At 36.1% G+C, this 26,722-nt stretch overlaps 1 protein-coding gene across 1 annotated transcript in view; it reads left to right on the top strand.

The window, feature by feature from the left end:
* LOC136040585 (nuclear receptor coactivator 7-like) overlaps positions 1-26,722 on the top strand; it is a 254,488-nt gene that overhangs the window by 108,229 nt on the left and 119,537 nt on the right. Inside the window, exon 6 of the mRNA XM_065724830.1 lies at positions 9,214-9,414. Within this exon, the coding sequence (XP_065580902.1) occupies positions 9,214-9,414 (201 nt within the window). The remainder of the gene's footprint in view (positions 1-9,213; positions 9,415-26,722) is intronic.

Here is a 26,722-nt window from a genome sequence, read left to right as displayed (position 1 = left end):
TTAGTTTAAACTGTGTTTTCGTATTGAAAGTTTGTATGGAAAGCATTAAAAATGTTCAAACAAGATTGTAACTTTGTTTCATTTACTGCAATTCAAAGTTAAGTTTGATTTGTGAGCAATCTTTCTTTTTTGGAAGCTAAAAATTTTTTTCTTCATTTTCTAGCGCCAAATCCTTGAAAACACCTGTTTAGGTCGTTGAGTATTATAATTTGCTTCTTTGATAACAAATCTCTCACAAAGAAACTAAATAAGCTTCTATTTCACATCTTTATTTCTTCGTTTAGCTTTGGAAACGAAAATCAATAAGTAACGGTATTTCTCCTCTCTAAGTTAAGCTATTTTATTAATTTAATTCTAGCTTGTGAAATTCAGTAATGCTTAGAACAAACAAACTTTTGAATTATTGGCTTTGATATTAAATGTCCAGGGGAGATTTAATCAAATATGTCGTTTTCTAATAGTCAAAATAATAAGAGAAAAATATTTCTGTTAACAGGAGGTAATTGTCACGTTTAAAATCCCAATTGTTATAAAGAGCCGTATTTTTCAATTGTAGAAGAAATAGCTTTTATCTTGTAATATACATAGGGTTGAATGGGTCACTCCCCCGCATGATTTCTCATCCGCAAGGAAAACCGTTAAGGCCGTGATTAAGTGAACTTCAAAACATCGAGCTTCAAAATTGAAGTTTGGTTAGCCTTCTGTCTTTTAATTCTCTAGAGACCGTCCATTGTCAAAACTTCAAATAGCACCAATTATCAAGTCTTGTCAAAGGTTTTGATTGACAGCTTCCTTTGGTGAGATGCTTCAGCCGAGAAATAGTAATATATTTGGCTGCGTCTTGCAAGGCTTGGTTACCAACCAAGGGAGAAGAGCAAATGAGCAAAAGAGCACTATCATTCTCAAGTACAAAATGCCCATGTATATGCAACTGTGACGGCATGCATAGAGTGCATTTTAAAATTTATTGTTTTTTCCACTTTTTTTCCTAGGGATAGGCTATTTAAAATACCTCAGTTGATTAATTCGAAACTAAACACCAAAATTAGTTGAAAGCTTTCTCCGAGGATTCTTAGAAAACCAGAGTTTTCTTACGAATTAAATTGAAAAAATAAATAAATGAAAGTAAGGAGTGACATTAAAACTTAAAACAAACAGAAATTACTTCGTATATGATAGGGACTGCTTCATCGTGAACGCCCCGCTCTTTACGCTAAAGTTTTTTACTGTTTTAAAAATAGAGTTAAGAGAAAGAGTCGGACTTTAGCGTGAAGAGTGGGGCGTTGATGAGGAAGCAGCCCCTTTCATATATGAAGTAATTTCTGTTCGTTTCATGTTTTAATGTCACTCCTTACTTTAAGTTAAAAAACACTTGTTTTTATTTAATTTAATTTCTAACCGTTTTTGAATCAATGCATGTTTTGATTTATGCTCTCCGCAGATGAATAATTAAGACGAAATTTGCCTATTTATTTTTTTTTCTGGCTAAATGGCTTTCTCATAGTTTTGATCGAATGATTTTGAGAAAAAAAAAAGGAGCGGAGATGGAGGTCTAGCTGCCCTCCGATTTTTTGGTTACTTAAAAAGGCAACTAGAACTTCTAATTTTTTATGAATGTTTTTATTAGTAAAATTATTAGTAAAAATAAATTTTTATTAGTTAAAGATATACGTGACTTACAAATTAGCTTACGTAACGAACTTCTGTATTCTCATATTTTTATTACATATATGAGGGGGTTCACCCCCTTGTCAGTACCTCGCTCTTCACGCTAAAGCTCAAATTTTGTCCCCATTTCTTAAGAATGTCCCCTGAATCACAAAAGCCGTAGAATAAATAGTTGAAATTTCTAAAAATACTTTAGCGTAAAGAGCGAGGTATTAGAAGGAGGTGAGATCCTCATATGCGTAATAATTTCTGTTCCTTTTAACAGAAATTATCACGGAATATTTACAGGAAAATAATAACAGAAATATTCTGTTCCTTTCAGTTGAAAAAACTTTGTCATATTTATTTTTTCATTGTTTTTTTAAATAATGCTAGAAAATCCTGCGCTCTCTTCTTGGAATTTTTCTTCCCCCATGACAAATTCCTTCATGAAAAGTTCCCCCAACATAGCCCCCTCTTCTCAATCCCTGCCCCCAACCAAATGAAAACGCCCCTGAAAACGTCTGTACACTTCCCAATAACCATCACCATATGTGAGCACTGGTCAGTGTTTGTAACTTGTAGCCCCTCCCATGGGGACTGTGGGGGAGTAAGTCGTCCCAAAAGGCATAGTTATAAGGGTTTTCGACTACGCTGAATAAAATGGCTATCTCAGAACTTTGATCCGGTGACTTTGGGAAAATAATTAGCGTGGCACGGGGTCCAAGGTGTCCTCCGATTTTTGGTCACTTAAAAAGGGCACTAGAACTTTTCATCTCCGTTAGAATGTGCCCTCTCGCAACATTCTAGGACCACTGGGTCGATACGATCACCCCTGAAAAAAAAAAATAAAATAAACACGCACCCTTGATCTGCCTTCTGACAGAAAATACAAAATTCCACATTTTCAAACAGTTCGTGGTAACGAACTGTAGTAAGGAGCGACCAGGCTCAATTTCGGAGCGACCGAAACTCTAAAAAATGGATTTTAAAGCTGATTTTAAATATATAAGTTTCATCAAGATTAGTCTTACCCATCAAAAGTTACGAGCCGGAAAAATTTGCCTCATTTTAGAAAATAGGGGGAAACACCCCCTAAAAGTCATATGATCTTATATGATTCAGCGTACTTTTTTTTCAGAGAACCGTATTGTAGAAGTTTCAAGCCCCAATATACAAAAATATGGAATTTCGCATTTTTTGCCAGAATTTGTTTTTGTTTTACCCAGGGGTGATCGTATCGACTCAGTGGTCCTATAATGTCGCAAAAGGGCTCATTCTAACGGAAATTAAAAGTTCTAGTGCCCTTTTTAAGTGGCCAAATAAATTGGAGGGCACCTAGGCCCCCTCCCACGCTCATCTTCCCCCAAAGTCACCGGATCAAAATTCTGAGATAGTGATTTTATTCACCATAGTCGAGTAACCCAATAACCATGTCTTTTGGGACGACTTACTCCCCCGCAGTCCCCGTGGGAGGGGTTTCAAGTTACAAGCTTTGACCTGTGTTTACATATAGTAATGGTTACTGGTAAGTGTACAGATGTTTTCAGGGGGATTATTTTGGTTTGGGGGAGATATTTGAGGGGGAGGGTTACTGGGGAGGATCTTTCCATGGAGGAACTTCTCATGGAGGAATAAACTTTCAATGGAGGGGCGCAGGATTTTCTAGCATTATTTAAAAAAAATGAAAAAATATATATGAAAAATTTTTTCTACTGAAAGTGAGAAGCAGCATTAAAACTTAAAACGAACAGTCATCATTACGCATATGAGGGGTTTACCTCTTCGTAATACCTCGCTCTTTACGCTAAAGTATTTTAAGTAATTTCAACTAATTATTCTACAGCCTTTGTGATTCAGGGTCATTCTTAAGGAATTGGGACAAAATTTAAGCTTTAATGTAAAGAGCGAGTTATCGACGAGGGGTGAGCCCCCTCATATCTATATATATAAAAATAAGTTGTCTGTGTGTGTGTGTGTGTGTCTGTCGAGTGACGTCATGTTTGTGTGTCGACTGACGTCATGTTTTCGACTGACGAAATTACAGACCGGGACATCGGGACACAAATGACGACCGGGATACCGGCACATAGGGAATATAAATGACGACCGGGACACTCAAAGAGAAAGCAACCGGGACACAAGGAATGTTCGATTAGCAATCACCATCAACAAAGCACCGGGACACAACTGACGACCGGGACACAGGGAGTATAAATGACGAACAGGACACAAGTAAAAAAACACGAAAAAAAACTAAAAAAAAGGTAAAAACTACAAAAAAAACTAAAAAGAAAAAAAAACTAAAAACTAATAAAAAAATAAAAAAGCTAAAAAACTAAAAAAACTAAAAAAGAAAAAAAAATAAAAAAAGGAAAAAAATGAAAAATAAAGGAGAAAAACAAAACTAAAAAAAAAAAAATAAAAATAAAAAAAAACTAAAAAGAAAAAAAAACTAAAAAAACTAAAAACTAAAAAAACTAAAAAAAGGTAAAAAACTAAAAAAAAAGACCAATTCAAAAACGAATGTATATACAAACCGGGACACCGGGACACAAATGACGACCGGGACACCGGGACACAAGGAATATAAATGACGCCCGGGACACTCAAAGAGAAATCACAGACTGGGACACCGGGACACGAATGACGACCGGGACACAGGGAATATAAATTACGACCGGGACACAGGGACACAACTACAACGGGGACGCCGGGGGGCACAGGGGGATATATAAATGACGACGGCGACACAGGGAATGGTCGATTAGCAATCACCATCAACAAAGCTCAAGGGCAATCATTAGAATCATGAGGTATAGATCTGAATACGGATTGTTTTCCCATGGACCATTATATGTTGCATGTTCAAGATTCGGTAAACCTGACAATCTATTTATATGCACAGACAATGGGACAGCGAAGAATGTTGTATATTCGCAAGTTTTACGTAGTTAAAAACATATATATATATATATATATATATATATATATATATATATATACATATATATATATATTCACAGGTGGGACATAGGGACACAACTACAATTGCGCGTAACTAATATGGCGCGTAACGACTTAAGCGCGCGGGGGGGCTGGGGGGTGGGCGCAAAGCGCCCCCACCCTTTAGGTGTTGGGGTGGCGCGAAGCGCCACCTAGTACGCAATAAAAACATACAAATACTGAAGTTCGCTACGTAATTTAATTCGTAAGTTACGTTTATTTTTTACTTACGAAAACGTTTGTAAAAATTATAAGTTATAGTTGCCTTTTTAAGTAATCAAAAAATTGGAGGGCAACTTGGCCTGCTCCTTCGCTCCTTTTTTCTCAAAATCTTCCGATTAAAACTATGAAAAACCCATTTAGCCCCAAAAATTTAATATGCAAATTTCGTTTTGATTATTTATATGCGGAGAGCCAAGATCAAACCATGCACTAATTCAAAAACGTCCAGAAATAATAAAAACAAGTTTTTTTTAAATGAAAGTAAGGAGCGACATTAAAACTTAAAACGAACAGAAATTACTCCGTATATGAAAGGGGCTTTTCCTCCTCAACGCCCCGCACTTTGCGCTAAAGTTTGACTCTTTCTCTTAACTTTACTTTTTAAAACAGTAAAAAACTTAAACCAAAAAATAAAACCAAAAACGTATAGCGTATTCGCAAATGTATGCAAAATATATTCGCAAAAAATGCATGGCAGTAGCTGCGTTCTATGCAGGTAGTAGCACTTACTTGGTAGTACCGGGCGACAAGTTTAAAAAATAATCGTGAGTGAAGAATCAGGAAAAGAATAAGTGTGTAAGCGTAATATAGAATGAAAATAAAAGAATAATGAGAATAAGAATATAGAATAAGAAGTGTAATATAGAATAACCTTATAAGCTTGTAAGTGTGTATTCCTTTGAGTGGAAAACTACACAAACATATAAATCTATTCATTTTTTTGGTAGTAGCGGTTAACCAGTTAAAACGCTCTGGTTTCGAATATTTCTTTCATATTTACTTAATTATAACCCATTTACGTCACAAGATTAATAGTGGAGTAAACACTTTAGCAGAAGAAAATAAAAAAAAAGTGAAAATTAACAACAACACTAATCAGCAATAACTTTAATCAGTAACAAAATTAAAGAATAAGATTAATAAAACAAACGCGTCAAACCGTGATGAAGCGACAAATGCCGATGCGCCGTTTCCGAAAGCTTTCCGCGTAAATCGGTCAGCTTTTCAGTAATATTTGGATGGTAGAACTTATTTACTATCTTTTGATTCCTATAACAAAGAGAAAAAATTTGCAGAAGGGGAAATAAGACACTCGAATATCACTAATATCCTTTTCCCTAAAAATAGGGTTAATCCCAGAAAGGAAAAGAACAGATTGGTCTGAAAATGTAGAATAAAGCTTTCCAAGGGCAATACAATTATGTTTCCCTCGATTGGCTACAACTTTAGAGTAGCCAATCTAGATCATCGTTCTAGCGTCCCGGACGGCAAGCTCACGAAAACCACCGCATCGAATCTACATGAGTGATAGAGAAATTTTTAGAACTTGTAGGTCTAAGAGGGGATGAAAATTTGAACGAAAGATACTCACATTTATCACTATTAAGGGAAAGATCGATTTTGGTGTATAAATCTGAGTCATTGATCAACCTTTTTATGGCACTTGGTATTAAACAAGTGACATACAGCAACCGCCAATTCTGTCGGTCTGTCTGTCTGTCGGTCTGTCTGTCGGTCCCGACTTTGCTACCTTAGGCACTTCCAGGTAAGCTAGGACGATGAAATTTGGCAAGCGTATCAGGGACCGGACCAGATTGAATTAGAAATAGTCGTTTTCCCGATTTGACTATCTGGGGGGAGTGGGGGCCGGTTAATTCGCAAAAAATAGAAAAAATGAAGTATTTTTAACTTATGAGCGGGTGATTGGATCTTAATGAAATTTGATGTTTGGGATGATATTGTGTCTCAGAGCTCTTATTTTAAATCCCGACCGGATATGATGACATTGGGGGGAGTTGGAGGGGGACCTAAAATCTTGGAAAACACTTAGAGTGGAGGGATCGGGATGAAACTTGATGGGAAAAATAAGCGCAAGTCCCAGATGCATGATTGACATAATCGGAACTGATTCGCCCTCTTTGGGGTAGTTGGGGGGGGAGTAAGTCTTAAAAATTAGAAAAAATGAGGTATTTTCAACTTACGAACGGGTGATCGGATCTCAATGAAATTTAATGTTTAGAAGGATATCGTGTCTTAGAGCTCTTATTTTAAATCCCGACCGGATCTGGTGACGGGGGCGGGGAGTTGGGAGGGGGAAACCTAAAACTTGGAAAACACTTAGAGTGGAGGGATCGGGATTAAACATGGTGGGAAAAATAAACACAAGTCCTAGATAGATGATTGACATAAACGGAACGGATCCGCTCTCTTTGGGGTAGTTGGGGGGGGGGGTATTTCTGAAAAATTAAAAAAATGAGGTATTTTTAACTTACCAACGGGTGATCGGATCTTAATGAAATTTGATATTTAGAAGGATATCGTGGCTCAGAGCTCTTATTTTAAGCCCGACCGGATCTGGTGACAACGGCGGGGGGGAGTTGGGAGGGGTAAACCTAAAACTTGGAAAACACTTAAAGTGGTGGGATCGGGATGAAACTTGGTGGGAAAAAACACGAGTCCTAGATACATGATTGACATAACCAGAACGGATCCGCTCTCTTTGAGGTAGTTGGGGGGGGGGTTAATTCTGAAAAATTAGAAAAAATGAGGTATTTTTAATTTACGAACGGGTGATTGGATCTCCATGAAATTTGATATTTAGAAGGATATCGTGTCCCGAAGCTCTTATTTTAAATCCTGACCGGATCTGGTGACATTGGGGGAAGTTTGAGGTGGGGAAACCTAAAATGATGGAAAACGCTTAGATTGGAGGGATTGGGATGAAACTTGGTTGGAAAAATAAGCAGAAGTCTTGCATACGTGATTTACATAATTGGAACGGATCCGCTCAATTGGGAGGGGGGGGGAATTCTGAAAAATAAGAAAAAATGACGTATTATTAACTTACGAAGGAGTGATCGGATCTTCATGAAACTTCATATTTAGAAGGACCTCGTAACTCAGATATCTTATTTTAAAGCTCAACCGGATCAAGCGTTATTGGGGGGGGGGCAGTTGGGGGGGACCGGAAATCTTATAAAATACTTAAAACGATGAGATCAGGATGAAACTGGATGGGAAGAATAGAAACCTGTCTAAGATACGTGACTGACATAACTGGACCGGATCTGCTCTCTTTGGTGGAATTGGAGGGGGGGTAATTTTGAAAATTGAGGTATTTGTAACTTACGAAAGGGTGACCAGATCTTAATAAAATTTGATATTTAGAAGGATCTTGTGCTTTAAAGTTGTAATTTCAAATTCCGACCAGATCCTGTGACATTCGGGGGAGTTGGAAGGGGAAACCAGAATTCTTGAAAAACATGAAAATTGGGGTATTTTTATCTTACGAATAGATGATCGGATCGTAATGAAATTTGATTTTTAGAAGGAATTCATGTCTCAGAGCTCTTATTTCAAATCCCGACCAGATCTTTTGACAGTGGGGGGAGTTGGAGGGGGAAATCTTTGAAAAACACTTGGAGTGTAGGAATCGGGATGAAGTTTGGTGGATAGAATAAACAAATGTCCTTGATACGTGATTGACAGAATCGTACTGGATTCGCTCTCTTTGGTGGAGTTGGGGGGAGGGGTTCAGTGATTTGGCGAGTTCGGTGCTTCTGGACGTGCTAGGGCGATGAAAATTGGTAGGCGTGTCAGGGAGCTGCACAATTTGACTTGATAAAGTCGTTTTCCCGCATTCGACCATCTGGGGGACAAAAGGGAGAGGAAAAATTAGAAAAAATTAGGGATTTATAACTTACGAGTGGGTGATCGGATCTTAATGAATTTTGATATTTAGAAGGACTATGTGACTCAGAGCTCTTATTTTAAATCTTGACCGGCATTAAGCCTCCTATGCTTTTTAAATCAATCTATTGATTCATAGAATTTTGTTAGAGCTCATACCATATGAACTCTTGGCTCTTAGCTCTTCTCGCCTCGTCACAAGTGCCATATGAGCTCTTAGCTCTTGTTTAGTTCAGTTTTTATTCTATTTTAATTGTCTTCTTTTATTATTATTTTATCTTTTGTCACTTATCTGAGAGTTAATATTAATGCTTAATTTCCCATTATTTACTTTTATTGTGTCTCGCTTTTACTTTCACAATATTATTATTTGAATACGTTTTCTTAGGTCTGTTATTTAGAATATTTTCTCTCCTTAGGCCTAATAAATTTGACTCCATTCTTTTCAAAAATAAAATGAACTTGAACTCAATTTTTTTCTTCTTTATTCATGAAAGAGTTGTTGGATATTCTGTCTCTACATTCTTTATAAACTCGTCCTTGAGATCACCTAGAGAGTTAATTGAATATCACAATTTTCTTCTTGATAAAAAATATCTCCCAGACAGTGTAAACAAGCTTACTTACTATCGTCATTTCTTCTTTCAGCTTTGAAAGGAATCGATGTCCGAGGGTGTTTTTTCCGGCGAATTACGAGATCCTGAAGCGATTTATTGAGAAGAGAAAAAGCGAGGAGTTGTTCATCAACGAAAATCATTTTGGTGGTTCCTCGCCCAATTCGAATCGATCTTCGTTTGATAACAAGGAAAATATAAAAGGATCGAATGAGAATACAAATCTCACTGATAGGCAAGGTTTATCATTATCTATCATTTAATTGTGACATTTTTCGCTCTCATCTTTTTGACTTGAATCTATGGTCCCTAGGGTGAGGTACTAGTGGCGTCAATTCACAGAAGCATAGGGAGGGAACAGAAATATATTTTTCTAAATCGAGGGGAAGGAATTTTTTCCCATCTTTTTAATGAAAATATCAAAAAAGCTGTGCTCAATGAAGGTACCAAATGGCGTATTTGTCAAAATATATCGGGAATCTTGGGGGTAAATACGCCCTACCCCTAATTGATGCCACTGTCGTGCGCATGTGGATCAGGTGGGCAACTTTTTTTTTTGAAAGAAAAACAAATTTTGGTCATAATTAACAATTGATATGATAATAAGCTTTGAGGGGTGGGGGGTGAAGGAGACGCGTTTTGGGAAGAGGCTCTTTGAAGTCCCTCAGAGCAGACTGAAAAATTACTATCTTGCAGTATTATCGTGAAGGTTGGTTTCATTGGATTTATTTGTCATTATTTATATTTTTATTTTGACCTTTTTTCCCAGAGCTTTGGTTCTCTATGCCTATGGAGGCTAATTCGGCTTTCACAGGGCAATTGTCTCCATGATAAATAATAATCATAATTAACATATAATCATAATATAAATATAAATAAATATAATCATAATCATAATAATAATCATAATTAACAGCAGATTTGATACTAAATATTGAAGAGGGGATGTAAGAGGTGCGTCTTGAATGGAACCTGGCTGAAAGCTTCTTATAATGAAGCAATAAATATCTTTTTTGAAGAACTCTCGTAAAAATGATATTTTCCGTTCTTTTCTTGATGCTGTTTTTCTCGAATCTCCATGTCGTTATTTATCATTTAGTGTTGACATATTTTTTTTTTTGCCCCAGTTCTTTGGCTCTCTATTTGCGACATATGTCCAAGAAGTCTTGTTTGACTTTTGGAGGTTAATTCCCTCCATAATAAATAATTATCATAATTAACAACAGGTGTAATGCTTAGTTTTGGAGAGGGAATTTAGGAGTTGTGTCTCGGGTGGAAGGTTTTTGGGTGCTCCTCATAATAAGGATGAATAAATAAAAATATTTATTAATTTAAAATTTGATTAATACATAGTTTGGGTGAAAGTTTTTTGGAAGATCCTCATGATCAGGTTCAATAAATTATTATATTAATTAATTTAAATTTAGCTTAAATTGTTTTCAAACTTGTTTATTTAAAACTTTTTTTTATGGCACTTGGTATTAACCAAGTGACATATAGCAATCGCAAATTCTGTCGGTCTGTCGGTCCCGGTTTTGCTACTTTAGGCAATTCGAGGTAAGCTAGGACGATGAATTTTGGCAGGCGTATCAGGGACTGCACTAGATTAAACTAGAAATAGTCGTTTTCCCGATTTGACCATCTGGGGGGGGGAGCGGGGGGCCCCTTAATTCGGAAAAATAGAAAAATAGAAGTATTTTTAACTTACGAACGGTTGATCAGATCCTAATGAAATTTGATGTTTGGAAGGATATCGTGTCGTAGAGCCGTTATTTTAAATCCCGACCGGATCTGCTGACATTGCGGGGGAGTTGGGAGGGGGAACCTAAAATCTTGGAAAACACTTAGAGTGGAGGGATCGGGATGAAACTTAGTGGGAAAAATAATCACAAGTCCTAGATACATGATTGACATAACCGGAACGGATCCGCTCTCTTTGGGATAGTTAGGGGGGGGGTTAATTCTGAAAAATTAGAAAATATGCGGTATTTTTAACTTACGAACGGGTGATCGGATCTCAATGAAATTTAATATTTAGAAGGATATCGTTTCTTAGAGCTCTTACTTTAAATCTCGACCGGATCTGGTGACATTGGGGGGGGGGAGTTGGGAGGGGGAAACCTAAAACTTGGAAAACACTTAGAGTGGAGGGACCGGGATGAAACTTGGTGGGGAAAATAAGCACAAGTCCTAGATACATGATTGACATAACCGGAAATTATCCGCTGTCTTTGAGGTAGTTGAGGGGGGGGGAGGATAATTCTGAAAAATTAGAAAAAATGAGGTATTTTTAACTTACGAACGGGTGATCGGATCTCAATGAAATTTGATATTTAGAAGGATATTGTGTCTCAAAGCTCTTATTTTAAATTTCGACCGAATCTGGTGACATTGGGGGGAGTTTAGGGTGGGGAAACCTAAACTCATGGAAAACGCTTAGATTGGAGGGATCGGGATGAAAATTGGTGGGAAAAATAAGCAGAAGTGTTAGATACGTGATTTACATAATTGGAACGGATCCGCTCTATTGAGGGGGAGGGGGTAATTCTGAAAAATCTGAAAAAATGACGTATTTTTAACTTACGAAGGAGTGATCGGATCTTCATGAAACTTCATATTTTGAAGGACCTCGTAACTCAGATCTCTTATTTTAAATCTCAACCGGATCCAGCGTCATTGGGGGGGGGGCAGTTGGTGGGACCGGAAATCTTAGAAAATACTTAAAGCGGTGAGATCAGGATGAAACTGGATGGGAAGAATAAAAACCTGTCTCAGATACGTGACTGACATAACCGGACCGGATCTGCTCTCTTTGGTGGAGTTGGGGGGGGGGGGGAATTTTGAAAATTGAGGTATTTGTATCTTACGAAAGGGTGACCAGATCTTAATGAAATTTAATATTTAGAAGGATCTTGTGATTGAAAGCTCTAATTTTAAATTTCGACTAGATCATCTGACATTGGGGGAATTGGAGGGGGAAACCGGAATTCTTGGAAAACGTGAAAATTGGGGTTTTTTATCTTATGAATAGGTGATCAGATCTTAATGAAATTTGATATTTAGAAGGAATTCGTGTCTCAGAGCTCTTATTTCAAATCCCGACCAGATCTTTGACAATGGGCGGAGTTGGAGGGGGAAATCTTGGAAAACACTTGGAGTGGAGGAATCGGGATGAAGCTTGGTGGATAGAATAAGCAAATGTCCTTGATACGTGATTGACGGAACCGTACTTGATTTGTTCTCTTTGGGGGAGTTGGGGGCAGAGGTTCAGTGATTTGGCGAGTCAGGTTCTTCTGGATGTGCTTGGACGATGAAAATCGGTAGGCGTGTCAGGGACCTGCACAAATTGACTTGATAAAGTTGTTTTTCCAGATTCGACCAGCTGGGGGGCATAAGGGAGAGGAAAAATTAGAAAAAATTAGGTATTTATAACTTACGAGTGGGTGATCGGATCTTAATGAATTCTGATATTTAGAAGGACATCGTGACTCAGAGCTCTTATTTTAAATCCTGACCGGCATTAAGCCTCTTATTTTCCTTTTAAATCAATCTATTGATTCATAGAATTTTGTTAGAGCTCATACCATATCATCTTTTGGCTCTTAGCTCTTTTTGCCTCGTCACAAGTGCCATATGAGCTCTTAGCTCTTGTTATTGATATAAAATTTATTTAAATTATTCTTTTTAATGATTCTTGTAAAAATTGTGTTTCGTATCCTTCTCTTGATGCAATTTTATTTTGAATCACCATGTCACTGTTTATCATTTAGTGTTGACGTTTTTTTGTTTTATTTTCCACATGGGGCCGGGCCAAACAATTTGGTTTGGTTTTCAGAGGACAATTTTCTTTACAATAAGCAATGATCATTCTTGATTTAAGACTACTCTTTGGAGTTGGTTGAAAGCTCTTTATAAAAGCTTTAATAGACAAATAATAGAATTCAATAAACGGAATTTATTTGGTAATTTTAATTTAATTCATGGCATATTAATTAATTAACTAATTGATTTTTTATTAAATTAATTAATACAATTTTATAGAATCTGGTTAAAAATTAATTAATCAACAAATCTACTTTCGATGCTTACCTCGAACTTACTTCGAATCTCCTCTCCATGCTAATCACTATATATGGCACTTATAAATATTTTCTTTCGTCCTATAACTCTGGGTCTCAAGGCCTTTGGGCTGTAATTTCTACAGTTAGATTTTGTTCCAGTGCAAGGGTTCTATGGCCTTCAGCTGACTTCAGCTCTGGCCTTCAACCCTGGCGAAAACCCTTTTTAAGTTGCCTTTGCGAGGTACAATTTTCTTTTACAGAGAATCGATACTACTGTTTTTATACATGTCTTAGGGGGCTTTTAAAAGTTTTAGATGTTAGTGGCTATAGAAGTTTTTAAACTATCCTGTCTGTGTTCCAAATATTCCACTTGTAATTTATTTAATAGAAAACTTTACGTAAAAATTTCAAATGTGAGGGTATGATAGAAGGGGGGGGGGGGCCACAAAGCAAGAATTTTATATTCAACTGAGAAAGGTAAAAAAAAAGGTTAAAGATAATAGCAGCAACATATGTCCTGTTACCATTAAAAAAATTATCGACAGTCATTTCCTGTCCTTAAAGGAACTAAACGGTATTAAAAGACACCCCCCAAGGCACAAAAAATATATAATTTGACTACCCTTCTACGACAGAGCGTATCCAGGATTTTTTTATTCGGAGCGGGGGGCTCACACAAACTTTGAAAAAGGCATGAAAAAATTGTTTATATGCATTTTTAGTTACTATAAGTCGGACAACCATTTCGTGGGAGGTGGGGTGGGGTGCTGGGTGGTATCAAACCCCCTCACCCCCCCCCCCCTAGGATGCGGTATTGCTGCCAATATTAATATCAATCAAATTAATCCTAAAAATATCGGTTGCAGCCGTTTTTTGGTTCCAAAGTCAATCTTCAAAAATATTGTTTATTATAGCTTGAATAGTTTAGCTTGAACAGTTTGTAGCTTGGAGAGTATTCAGTATACAAAAACATAACCTCTGAAATTGATTTTGTATATGTAAATTTAATTAGACTTATCCGTTTTTCTTGAATGGTATGGTCTACGTTAAAATATTGTGAATAGTATATTTAAAATTATACACTAGGGTTTACATGAGTGTAGGCCAAATTGTCAATCTTGTAATTCAATCATTCAATTTATTCATTCAATAGATTCACAACAAAAAAAACGCTTCAACATAGACTCCTCCTGTAAGGCTCTATGGCCAGGAAAAGTACAGGGGAGGAACAAAAATGAAACAAATACATAATAAAAACAACAACAACAACAAATAAACAACATACAACAATAAACAACAAACAACAACAGCTTTAAGAGACTCAAGAGAAAAACAAAATATATGCAATATCCACCTCAAAAACCCCAGAACCACAAACTAGTCAGAGGACTACTGCATGGATTAAAGTTATTTCAAATTGCATTTTTAAAACCAAGCCACAAGAAATGCTGTGAAGAAGTCAAACACCCCTCATAACAAAAGTTTTTAACCCAGCTCAGCGTCGTCCGTACAATTAATAAAAATGTAATTAAAAAAGCATAGTAAATTATTCTTAAATATCTTAATCTATTTTGTCTGTCCTCAGTTTGAAATGGAGAAAATGTATACGTAATTTTGAGTTGTCCATGACACTGTTAGAATCTGGTTTCTGTATTTTTTTTTTTAGTGGGGATAGGGGGTCGTAATCGATGGCATAGAATATAGATATTATAACTGGTGGTGCGTATGGTCGTCATTTTTCCTATTTATATTTTTCTCTTTTTTTTTCTATAGAGTTGTAGTCCTTGATTATTCAAATAGTAGCCTTTAGTTGCCAGGGTGGAGAGGATGGCAAGGGCAAATTTACAATTGTTTGACACGATTTAGTACCCTTTAAGCGTTATCTAAAGGGGTTAATTTAATAATATATATGAAATTGAGAGTGTCTTCGGTAATCGGAGCTATATTTCACCTTTGCTTGCCTCTTCGGCAAGTTTTGTTATGCTTGTGCTCTAGGACAAATATTTCTTGATATTAAGTTTCCGAAAATAGGTTTCTGAAAATTTCTTGAAAAGAAGTTACGATAAGATCCGTTTTAGAATCGTTTTGTCTCACTAATCTCAACAAACAGAAATTATTCCGTATATGAAAGAGGCTGTCCCCTCCTTAACACCCGCTCTTTACGTGGAAGTTTGACGCTTTCTCACAACTCTGCTTTTTAAAACAATTAGAAACTTTAGTGTAAAGAGTGGGGCATTGAGGAGGGGACAGGAACGTCTGTATACTTACCAATAACCAATGCTATATGTAAATATAATATTTATTATACTGTGGGAATTAAGTCGTCCTCAAAGACATAGTTATTAGATATTTCGACTATGCTGAACAAAATGGCTATCTACAAATTTTGATCCGGTGACTTCGGGAAAGAAATGAGAGTGGGAGGGAGCCTAGTTGCCCTCCAATATTTTTAGTCACTTAAAAAAGACACTAGAACTTTTGATTCCCGTTCGATTGAGCCCTCTCGTGAAATTCTAGGGACACTGGGTCGATATAATCGCCTTTGGAAAAAAACCCAAATAAACACGCATCAGTGGTCCTTCTTCTGGTAAAAAACACAAAATTCCACTTTTTTGCAGATGGGAGCTTGAAAAACCTCTACAGTAGGGTTCTCTGATACGCTGCATCTGCTGGTGTGATTTTCATTAAGATTCTATGACTTTTGTCAGAAAAAGAGGGGTTTCCCTCTTTTTTCGAAAATAAGGCAAATATTCTCAGGCTCGTAACTCTTGATGGGTTGGACTAAACTTGATGAAACTTATGTATTGAATCAGCGTAAAAATGCGATTCTTAATCGTAACTATTTGTATCAAAATTCCGTTTTTTAGAGTTACGGTTACTATTGACCGGGTCGCTCCTTACCTACAGTTCGTTACCATGAACTGTTTGATTCCGCTTTGGATACTTTTGCATTGAAACATTCCTTCTGTTCGCTATGTGTTAATGAAATTTTGTCCCCTTGGGACCGTGGGTATGATTCTTAAAGCAATTTTTTGGTGAATTTAGAGTTTTGGTTCGAGTCTTCAATTTACGTTGGAGATCTTTGGGACCATGGGCTAATCTTGAATTTTCTATGCATAGGAAACACACCCATAATGATTGTTACTTACATTTCTTGCCAAACCACCCTCCTTCTGTGAAAAGAGGTATGGTGGTCTCTTTATTTAGGCACTGATTTTGAACGTTCAGTTTTTTAGTGTATTTTGAACGGAAGCAGTTTAGTTTCTTCAATAAATGGTTTACCACAAACTTTTAAGGAAGCGATGGAAATTAAAAATATACATAAAAACACCTTGTCTTCAGCAGGGGTAATGGGGATATTTCTATAAATTCGATTTACGATAATTTAGATTCTCGAAGTAGTTTTTCAAAGAGAAATACTAATATTCCTTCCCATTTTAAACCAAGATCATTTGATCGTATTAAAAAAAATCAGGTGAGTAGATAGGCTTCAATAATCTCTAATAGTTTTTTTTTATATTTGTCCTGGCTTGTTTTTTTTTATGTTTCCGATATCTAGTTAGAGTTTACTTCAAAAGTTTGGTGTTTTTTAAATTTTTTTTTCTATGTTGAGCGTTGAGGACGGCTTGGCGGGGATATTTGCCAAAATATCTGCTTAGTCTTTTCGCTTTCTTTTTCAATGGCTGAAAATGTGTGTGTGTATGTGTGTGTGTGTATGCGTTTCCATTATTATTATTATTTTTCTACCCTTAGAAAGCATAATAAACTGACGAAATACCATTTCAGTTCAGTTCAGGTAGAGATGAGAGTTTTCTCTATGGTGAGGGCCAAGGCTTCTTCTTTTGTGCTTATTTTCATATCCTCACTTTTTCTAAATGTTTGTGAATTTAAAGGCTAAAGACCATTAAAGACCGCCGTACCCTCAATAGAGCTTTGCCAAAAAAGGATGGAGCACTTCTTCCAAAAATAGAAGTTAAAGAAAAGTGGGGTGTCAAAAAAAAAAAAAAAAAAAAAAAAAATAACAAACTCTAGATATTCTCTATTCTGGTTCTTCCCTAACTCGAACCGATCTTCACAGAAGTAGTGACCAGGCTCGTTTTGGAACAATTTCCTGCACTCTTTTCCTGCACGTTTTGGAACAATTTCCTGCACTCAATTTCGTAGACTCTTGCAAAGATTCACGTAGGCAAACCGTTCGACAAATTAATTCCAAGTTCTGTGTTGGTATTTCGTTTCAATGCCCTTCATTAGCTTGCCGTTTACGTTTTTTTCTCCCTGTAACTTGCTCCTTGTTTTCTTTTGTGTCCCCTTTGTCATGATGAAATTAAGGACGTTTACGGAACTAGATATTATTTTAAGTTTCGGTTTCCTCTCTAGACTAATAGACTGTGGTTCCTGACGCCACTAAAGTGTTTATTGTCGAAAACTAATATTGGGCTATCTGAGGGAACTTCCAAGGACCAAAAGACATTGTTTACGCTGGGAAAGCGGAAATTTTCCCTTAATTGCTTATCATCGCGAAAGGTTGACTGACGGAGTGTTTAATTATATATGGATAATGCTATGCTCTTTCCAGGTATTTTATAACTTAGGTGCCTTAAGGTACCCGTTATTATTACAGGGTACGTAAAGGATGTCCAAAAAATTACAGTTTAGGGGTGTATGTATTAAGTTAAACCTAATTGTCTGAATTGGTTATTTAGAAATTTACAGTAACCATATTGCTACCGGTATTGTTTCCAAAAAAATTTTAATAGGTGTAATTTATCGTCCTCCCTCATCTAGCATGGCAGACTGTATTGACAAATTTGAAAATATGTTAAGCGTGATATCAAATCTTCGAATGCCATTTTTTATCCTTGGGGACTTCAATATTGACTTAATGGGATGCATCCCATCAAGCCTGCAAAGGATTGACCGACATGTCGTTCAGTTTTTAGAATGTAACCTTTCACATGGTATGAGCCCAGTATGTTTTATTCCGACACGAATTACAAATTCATCTTTTTCACTGATTGATAACATTTTTGCAACTTATCCATGTGAGGCTACATTCGTGGTTATGGAACATACGTCTGATCATTGCATTTTAATGTCTGACTTCAGAGCGCAAAACATAGCCAATAAAGAAAACCCTATGAAAAGGAGGAATTTTTCAAAAGTAAATATGAATGAACTGAAATTTAGTCTAAGCGATATAGATTGGAGTGAAGTTACTAACGAGAATGATTTAAATACGTCTTTGGATGTATTTTATCGAATTCTGAACGAAAAACTGAATCTTCATTGCCCATTTAGAGCTACATACCGGAAAAGAAACTCACCCAAAAAACCTTGGATAAGTTTATCGCTTTTAAAATCTATCAAGGAAAAAAAATCGACTCTATAAGATAAAAATGAAATACCCCTCAGCTCATAATGTACAGCGATTCAAAAATTATAAAAATTTGCTGGTTAAAATTCTCAGAACAAGTGAACAAATTTATTATGAAAATTCATTTAAAAAATCGGATTCACCTCGGACTACATGGAAATTAATTAAGGAAAAAATTGGAAATAATGCTAAGACATCACATCCTGAAGTGATCATAAATGAAAGTGGTGTTGAATTGAAGGGGAAGGATGTTGTTGCAGATTATTTTTGTAATTACTTTTCCCATTTTAGTGCTACTGCTGATCTGAAATCCCCTGAATCTTTATTTTGTTCATATAAACATTATCTACCGTCATCCAAAAATTCTAGTATGTTCCTGGCCCCTGTTACTTTCGGTGAATTCCAGAAAGTAATTACGAAGTTAAAACGTGGGAATTCCCAAGCTCTAGATGGACTCCCCACAAATATTCTGAAAGAACTTGCTTGTGTAATCCAGGTTCCATTGCTTCATATTTTAAACGCATCTATATCATCAGGGATCTTTCCAGAAGTATGGAAATCTGCACAAGTTATTTCAATTCATAAGAAAGGTGATAAGACAGATGTAGGCAACTACCGCCCAATAGCTATTCTTTCTCCAATATCTAAGGTTCTAGAAAAAATTATTCAAGAAAGAATTGTATCCTATTTTAATAAAAGGAATTTATTTACTAAAAATCAGTTTGGATTCAGGTCGGGTCATTCCACTGAACAAGCTATTGCTGCGCTAATCTTAGAGATTAATGATTCACTAAATGATGATAATTATATGTCTGCTCTCTTCTATGATATAAAAAAGGCATTTGATACGCTAAACCATGAAATCTTGATGGAAAAAATTAATAACACAGGTATTAGAGGTAAAGGCCTAGATCTAATAAAATCTTACCTGCATGATCGAAAAATTCAGGTAGAAATAAATGGACATCTATCAAGCCATATCGTTATTGATGATGTTGGAGTCCCCCAGGGATCAGTATTGGGGCCGTTACTATTTTTGATATATATAAATGACCTCCCAAGGTGTTTACCCCAAGATGATAGCTTAGCAGTAATTTTTGTAGATGATACGGCTGTGACAGTAAAAGCTAAAACCCCATCTTTGTTGGTTGAGAAAATGGTGACAGCTATGAAATCTTTGAATAAATGGTTTGCGTCTAACTGCCTAGTTCCGATCTTTTCTAAAACTGAATTCATGATTTTCGGGTGGTCACAACGGGCGATAAATAAAATTACCATAGATGAGTTAATTGTAAATCAAAGTAGGATAAAAAGAGTACATTCAAAAATGTACCAAGGTTGTTACCTTGGGGTTATTCTCGATGAGCTTTTATCTTTCCGTAAGCATTCTGATTATTTGAGATTGAAACTTGCCCATCACTTAGGTTGTCTTCACAGATTGAAACAGGTGTTTCCTTTCTCCATCCTTACAATTTTATTCCATTCTCTAATTGAATCATATCTTAATTATTGCCCCATAGTTTATCTCAACACATTTATGGTCCATCTGCAACCTCTTCAGATAATTCAAAATAAGGCAATTATAATTCTGGGTGCTTTTGTTCATCGCCCTGCGAGACTTAAAAATCTGTCAGAAACCCAAACTTTATATATTTTTCTCAATATGCTTAATCTCAAACAATTGAAGGACGTGCATACAGCAATGTGGTATTATGATATCCAGTCCTCAGCAAATTATTTCCATGATTTGGGTATAATTGGGATTCCCACTTCTCCTGCCCACTACATCCGCTCCAAGAAGTATCGCCTTCCGCCAATCTAATCAGAAAGAACTAGATTCTCAATCAGATACCAGATTCCTCATATTGCAAATAAACTTAACTTAGTAGAAATGTCCCGAAGTTTCACAAAGTCGATTTTTTTTTGAAAAAAAAACATATTTCAAAAATAATTCTTTGCCTGGATGTTGGGATTGATTAATAATAGATATTAGTATGTATTTTGCTGTGGTGTTCTTGCGCTGGGGTGGCCTCCTCTATGATCTCCTACCTTGTATGTTTTTTTTTTCTCTCGTATGTTTTTTTTTTGTCTTAGTTTTTTCTCTCTCCTTTTGGAATTATTAGTATGACGAGACGTTGTGTTTTTTTTATGCATTTGTGCTGCTCCAGCCTTACGAGCTCTGCTCTCTGTTGGGGCATAATATTGTTTTTGTATATTTTTAATTTGAATTAATAAATATTGATTGATTGATTGTTTTTACAAAGTAACCCAAATTGGCAAGTAGAAAAGGGGCAGTTCCCCGTCGCAAGTGCCGTTGTACCTGCTGCGAGAGTCTCCCTTAAACTGTGGGGGTCAGGTAAACGGGGACTGACGCTTCCCTTGTTTATTGAGGTACATTCTAGTGAGAAGGTAACATCACTGCAGCATTATTGTGCATTAATTTACTGTGCATTGCGTTAATTTTTGAGAACATACTATATACACCTTTTGATTTGATATTCTATACTATATACTTGTGTCTGTGAGGATTTTCCATGGTGGTGTATAATGAATGATGGTACTTCCTGTTTATTGATTCATTCTCTTGTTCTGAACTTTCTGTAAAGCAACTTAAAGAAAGGAATTGAAGATTATGTGATTTGTACCCATGCCACGGGTTTTTTCTCGGTAAAGCTAATAAAAGACGCAAAGCTTGAAATTTTGGGGTCTAGTGGCCAAGGACGAGATAGCCCCCAGGAGAGTTGGCGCAAATGCTTCTTATAGACATTTAAAGGACACGATTGATCTACTGGGTAGATGTGACAGTTCTGGTGATTCTCTGGTTCCGACTTTTGTAATTATTTCACCTACTGAAGTTCCACTTATTCCAGCTGATGCTTTTTCTCAGGTTGCATCCAAAATATCTGAATTTCGTAGTACGTTAAAGTTCATTAAAAAAAAAAGTCACGGTCTACGATCTGAATTATCCACCACTCCCAAATTACAGTTCTAGCAAACCCATTGATAATCAAGCTACTATCGTCATTTCGAAAATGCTGATTTATTTGGACAATCCAATTAAGCGTGAGGATGAAATTATGAAGCTATTCATAGTAGGGGATGCTCATTTTGCTTTCAGTCTTTAGTGTCGGGTCATTCAGGACGGTCTCAAAAAGAGCCAAAAGGCAAAGAAATGACTGCCAATATCGACTTAACCATGTGTTCATTCAACATCAATGGCACAAAGGACAAAAATCATTAAATTAGCCAAAAATTAAACGACTTTGATGTCTTGTTTCTCCAAGAGCATCTTCTACCACAAGTCAGTATAATTCGCTTCGTAGATGTGACGATCACATTGTTTATAAAACAAACGCTCGTAAAACCTGAGGGAGACCTAGGGTGGACTTGCTTGCCTAGTTAAATGATCCTTGTCCCTCAATCCTATATTATACCACTCGGCTGATATTTTTTTGGCTATTAGAATTAGTAACCTTGTACTGGTGAATGTTTACCTTCCTCATAGCCAGAATTCACTGTCTTCTCTGATTGGAATTTGCAACTGTGTGCTCCTCCATCAGCAATCTGATCAAAAATTTTGAAAGTCATTGATACGATTTGGTTCTAATGGGCGACTTCAACTGTGATTTATGCAATAAGTAAAGCTGCACTGAACTTATTTTAGAGTCTTTACCTGCTGGTTTCCGTATTGTCCCAAAGGATGCTAGACACGCGTAAATTCAACACAGTAGAACTCTGCCCAATGTTGACCATTATGTATACTCTGCTACACTGTCTTCCTCGGGTGTACATTTGGATGAAAATGGGTGTGATTACGACCATCTCCCGATATCCTTAAGCGTCTCCATTTCTTTTTCACAATCTTGGTTACCCGTAACTGGCAGTAAGCTTGATTAGAAGTGGTGTTGTAGAAGTGAATGGAGGAAAATTGACCTTCCATTATACATTTCTACCCTTGCTGCTCTCCTCTCAAATAATTAATTCCCGTTAAGCTTGCTTTGCCCTAGTGTTTATTTACCAAATGCTCGCTCCCTGTTAGACACGTATTAACTTCAAATCGTTGCCGGTTTGAAACGAGCAGAAGCTGCTGCCGTCCCTCGTGTCCAAGTTCGTTTGAAAACTCGTAGTTCCATTTGGAAAGATGTCTCTGAATTAAAAGGCATTAAAAATAGAGCGAAGTTCTGGCTTCGTACCTGGGTCGCCTGCGGTTGCCCAAATGTAGGCCACGTTTTTGATATTAAAAAGTAGACCAAAGAAGAATTCAAGTGGTATCTGCGTAGCGTACGGTATAATGGCTCTGAATTTCCCAAAACTGCTTCTCAATGGAGACAAGTGATCAATTCCTCTAAGCTGGAACCCTCTGCTTCTAGTGATGTTATTCCTGTGGCTTCTTGGATTAAGCACTATTCTATTATTTTCACTGTCAATAACTATGCATTGCACTCTCGTTTCTCGTATCTCCTTTGTTATTTAGTTCCATTGAAGCTTAAGAAGAAATATAATCCCAATCTCCTGTATTGCTCCCGTCATGATGGTATTGCTGTCTCCCACCTTCGAACGGAGTCGTGAGATTTAGTTTTCCACCTGCAGCTGCTTTTCCAAATGTGCTAGGCATCCTCTCTGGTGCCTGACTCCTTTACTAAGCGGTGCAGTAACTTCGGTGCTAAAGCTTGGAAAGGATCATTCATGTTGTGATCCCTATAGACCCATAACTGTGACCTGTAATTTTAGCAAAGTTTTTCAGTATGATTTGTTACCTTATATAACAGAAATTATGGATAACAGTCAAAAATCAGTTTGGATTCAGGCGGCGTATTGGTTGCCAGCATACCCACTGTGTTTTAACTTCTGTCCTTTTAAAGGCTCAAGCCAGTGGCTCTGAGGTCCATTTTTGTGCCCTGGACCTTTCTAAAGCTTTTGACAGTGTTTCTCAATCTCAAGTTATGTTTTCCGATCTTAGTTCTGGAGTCAACGTTTCTGTCTTTCGGGTTCTTCAGTTTTCGTATAATAATTCCCATGTTCGGTTAAATTTTTACTTTAATTTTTATGGGAATATTCCAATCCGTTCGGGAGTGTGTCAAGGTGGAGTTCTTTCACCGTACCTTTTCAGTATTTGTAACCACAGTGTGCTATCCAAAATTTTGCCCTCTTTTTTTTGGGATTTGGTAAATGGCTCTTATATTTTAAATAAAAAAATAAACTAGTTTTTTTAACTGAAAGTAAGGAGCAACATTAAAACTTAAAACGAACAGAAATTACTCCTTGTATGAAAGGGGCTGTTTCCTTCTCAACGCCTCGCTCTTTACGCTAAAGTTTTTAATTGTTTTAAAAAGTAAAATTGTGGCAAAGAGTCAAACTTTTGCGTAAAGAGCGGGACGTGGAGAAGGAAACAGCCCCTTTCATACACGGAGTAATTTCTGTTCGCTTTAAGTTTTAATATTGCTCCTTACTTTCAGTTAAAAAACTAGTTTTTTTTATTTAATTTCTGAACGTTTTTGAATTAATGCAAGTTTGATTTTGGCTCTCCGCACATAAATTATTAAAATGAAATTTGCATATTAATTCTTTTTTTGGCTAAATGGCTTTCTCTTAGTTTTGATCAGACGATTTTGAGAAATAAGGGGTGGGGAAGCTAGTTGTCCCCCAGTTTTTGTTACTTAAAAAGGCAACTAAATCTTTTAATTTTTAACGAACGTTTTTATTAGTAAAAAATATTCGTAAATACGTATGAGGGGTTTTTTTCCCTTCGTTAATACCTCGCTCATTAGACTAAATCTTAAGTTTTGTCCCAATTCTCTAAGAATGACCCCTGAATCAGAAAGGCCGTTGAATAAATAGTTGAAATTACTAAAAATACTTTAGCATAAAGAACGAGATATTTAGGAGGAGAAGAACCCCTCATATGCGTAATAATCTCTGTTCGTTTTAAGTTTTAATGCTACTCCTTAATTCCAATTGAAAAAACTTTTTCCTGTTTATTTTGTCATTGTTATTTTTTATAGTAATGCTAGAAAATCCTGTGCCTTTTTCATTGAATTTCTCTTCCCCCATGACATATTCCTCCAAGGAAAGATCCTCCCACATAGCCCCCTCCCCTCAACCCCACCCCCTAAACCAAGAAAAATCCCCCTGAAAACGTCTGTACACTTCCCAATAACCATTACTGTATGTAAACACTGTTCAAAGTTTGTAACTTGCAGCCCCTCCCCCAGGGACTGTGGGGGGGGGGATAAGTCATTCCCAAAGACATAGGTATTATGGTTTTCGACTATATGGAACAAAATGGCTATCTCAAAATTTTGATCCGTTGACTTTGGGAAAAAATGAGCATGGGAGGGGGCCTAGGTGCCCTCCAATTTTTTTGGTCACTTAAAAAGGGCACTGGAACTTTTCATTTCCGTTAGAATGAGCCCTCTTACGACATTCTAGGACCACTTGGTCGATACGATGATCCCTGGAAAAAAAACAAAAACAAAACAAACAAACAAATAAACACGCACCCGTGATCTGTCTTCTGGCAAAAAATACGAAATTCCACATTTTTGTAGATAGGGGCTTGAAATTTCTGCTATAGGATTCTCTGATACGCTGAATGCGATGGTGTGATTTTCGTCAAGATTATATGACTTTTAGGGGGTGTTTCCCCTATTTTGCAAAATAAGGCAAATTTTCTCAGGCTCGTAATTCCTGATGACAAAGACTAAATTCTATGAAACTTATATATTGAAAATCAGTATAAAAATCCGCTTCTTTTGATGTATCTTTTAGCATCAAAATTCCATTTTTTAGAGTTTCGTTTACTGTTGAGCCGGGTCGCTCCTTACTACAGTTCGTTACCACGAACTGTTTGATATGCGGACCATATACTTCTGTTAAGCCGTTCAAGATCTAGCCTGTCGAATCCCGTATCATCTATTTCAAAACATTTTCATAGTGTTGGTCTCTCATTCGATATTGATAAGTGTGAGTACCTAGTCTTTAATGCAAAGTCTATGCCCATTTGTTTTCCGTGTTTTAACTTCTCCGTCCGTTGCGTCTCTGATTTGGGGTGGTTAGGCATCCAAGTTTTTCGAATCTATTAACTTTTAGTACCTTTTTTTTTTTAGTACCTTTTAGTAGCTTTTATTAACTTTTTAGTACCTTTTAGTACCTTTAGTAACTTTTATTAACTTTTACTTTTAGTAACTTTTAACTATTAACTTAGTAGTATTTTACAGGATGTTAAAGAAGAAGTTAAAGTAGGTTATGGTAAAATAGTGGCTCCTCATGGTTATTATTCATTCGGTATTTCGGGGCTTCTGACATTATTACTTCTTTGCGGAAGTTAGACTAAAAAATTGAAAAATGATTATGTTTTTTCTCTGGCCCCATCCACCCCTTAGTTCGTTTATTTATTCGTTAGTTTTCACCTGTTTTCATTTTATAGTTGTATTATCTTTTAGAGGCTCTTTCTTTAGTTTAGTTATGGTTGTGTTGTATATGTTTTATCTCTTGTATAGATGTGTTATTTTTCTTTCACTATCTTTTATTTACTCCATTTATCTTGTATTTTAGTGGGTTAAAAATAAATTATTATTATTATTAGCCTATATATATATATATATATATATATATATATATATATATATATATATATATATATATATATATATACATATATATTCACCTGTTTTCACAGGTGAAATATATACATATAAATATATATATATATATATACATATATATTTATATATATATATATATATATATATATATATATATATATATATATATATATATATATATACATATATATATATATATATATATATATATATATATATATATATATATATATATATATATAGGTGAAATAGTAGTTTCAAACTGCATGTGGGCTATCGAATTAAATTTTGCGGACTATTCGAATTAAATTAGAAATTACCTAATTTTGAGACGGAGCTTTTCATGCCCCATTGCGTTCTTCGTTTTTCTTTTGGGTTCCGTGTAATTCTGTATATGAGTAAGCAGCCTTTAACAAATTATATGCAAAGAAAGGGAAATGGAAACCGTCTGACAAGCCTATTTTATTGTTACAAAAATAATAAATTACTTGTTTTTCTGAAAAA

This window comes from Artemia franciscana, chromosome 21 (assembly GCF_032884065.1).
Source record: "Artemia franciscana chromosome 21, ASM3288406v1, whole genome shotgun sequence".
NCBI classification, from domain to species: domain Eukaryota; kingdom Metazoa; phylum Arthropoda; class Branchiopoda; order Anostraca; family Artemiidae; genus Artemia; species Artemia franciscana.
Note: the sequence above shows the minus strand (reverse complement) of the source record. Positions and strands in the feature narration are given on the sequence as shown.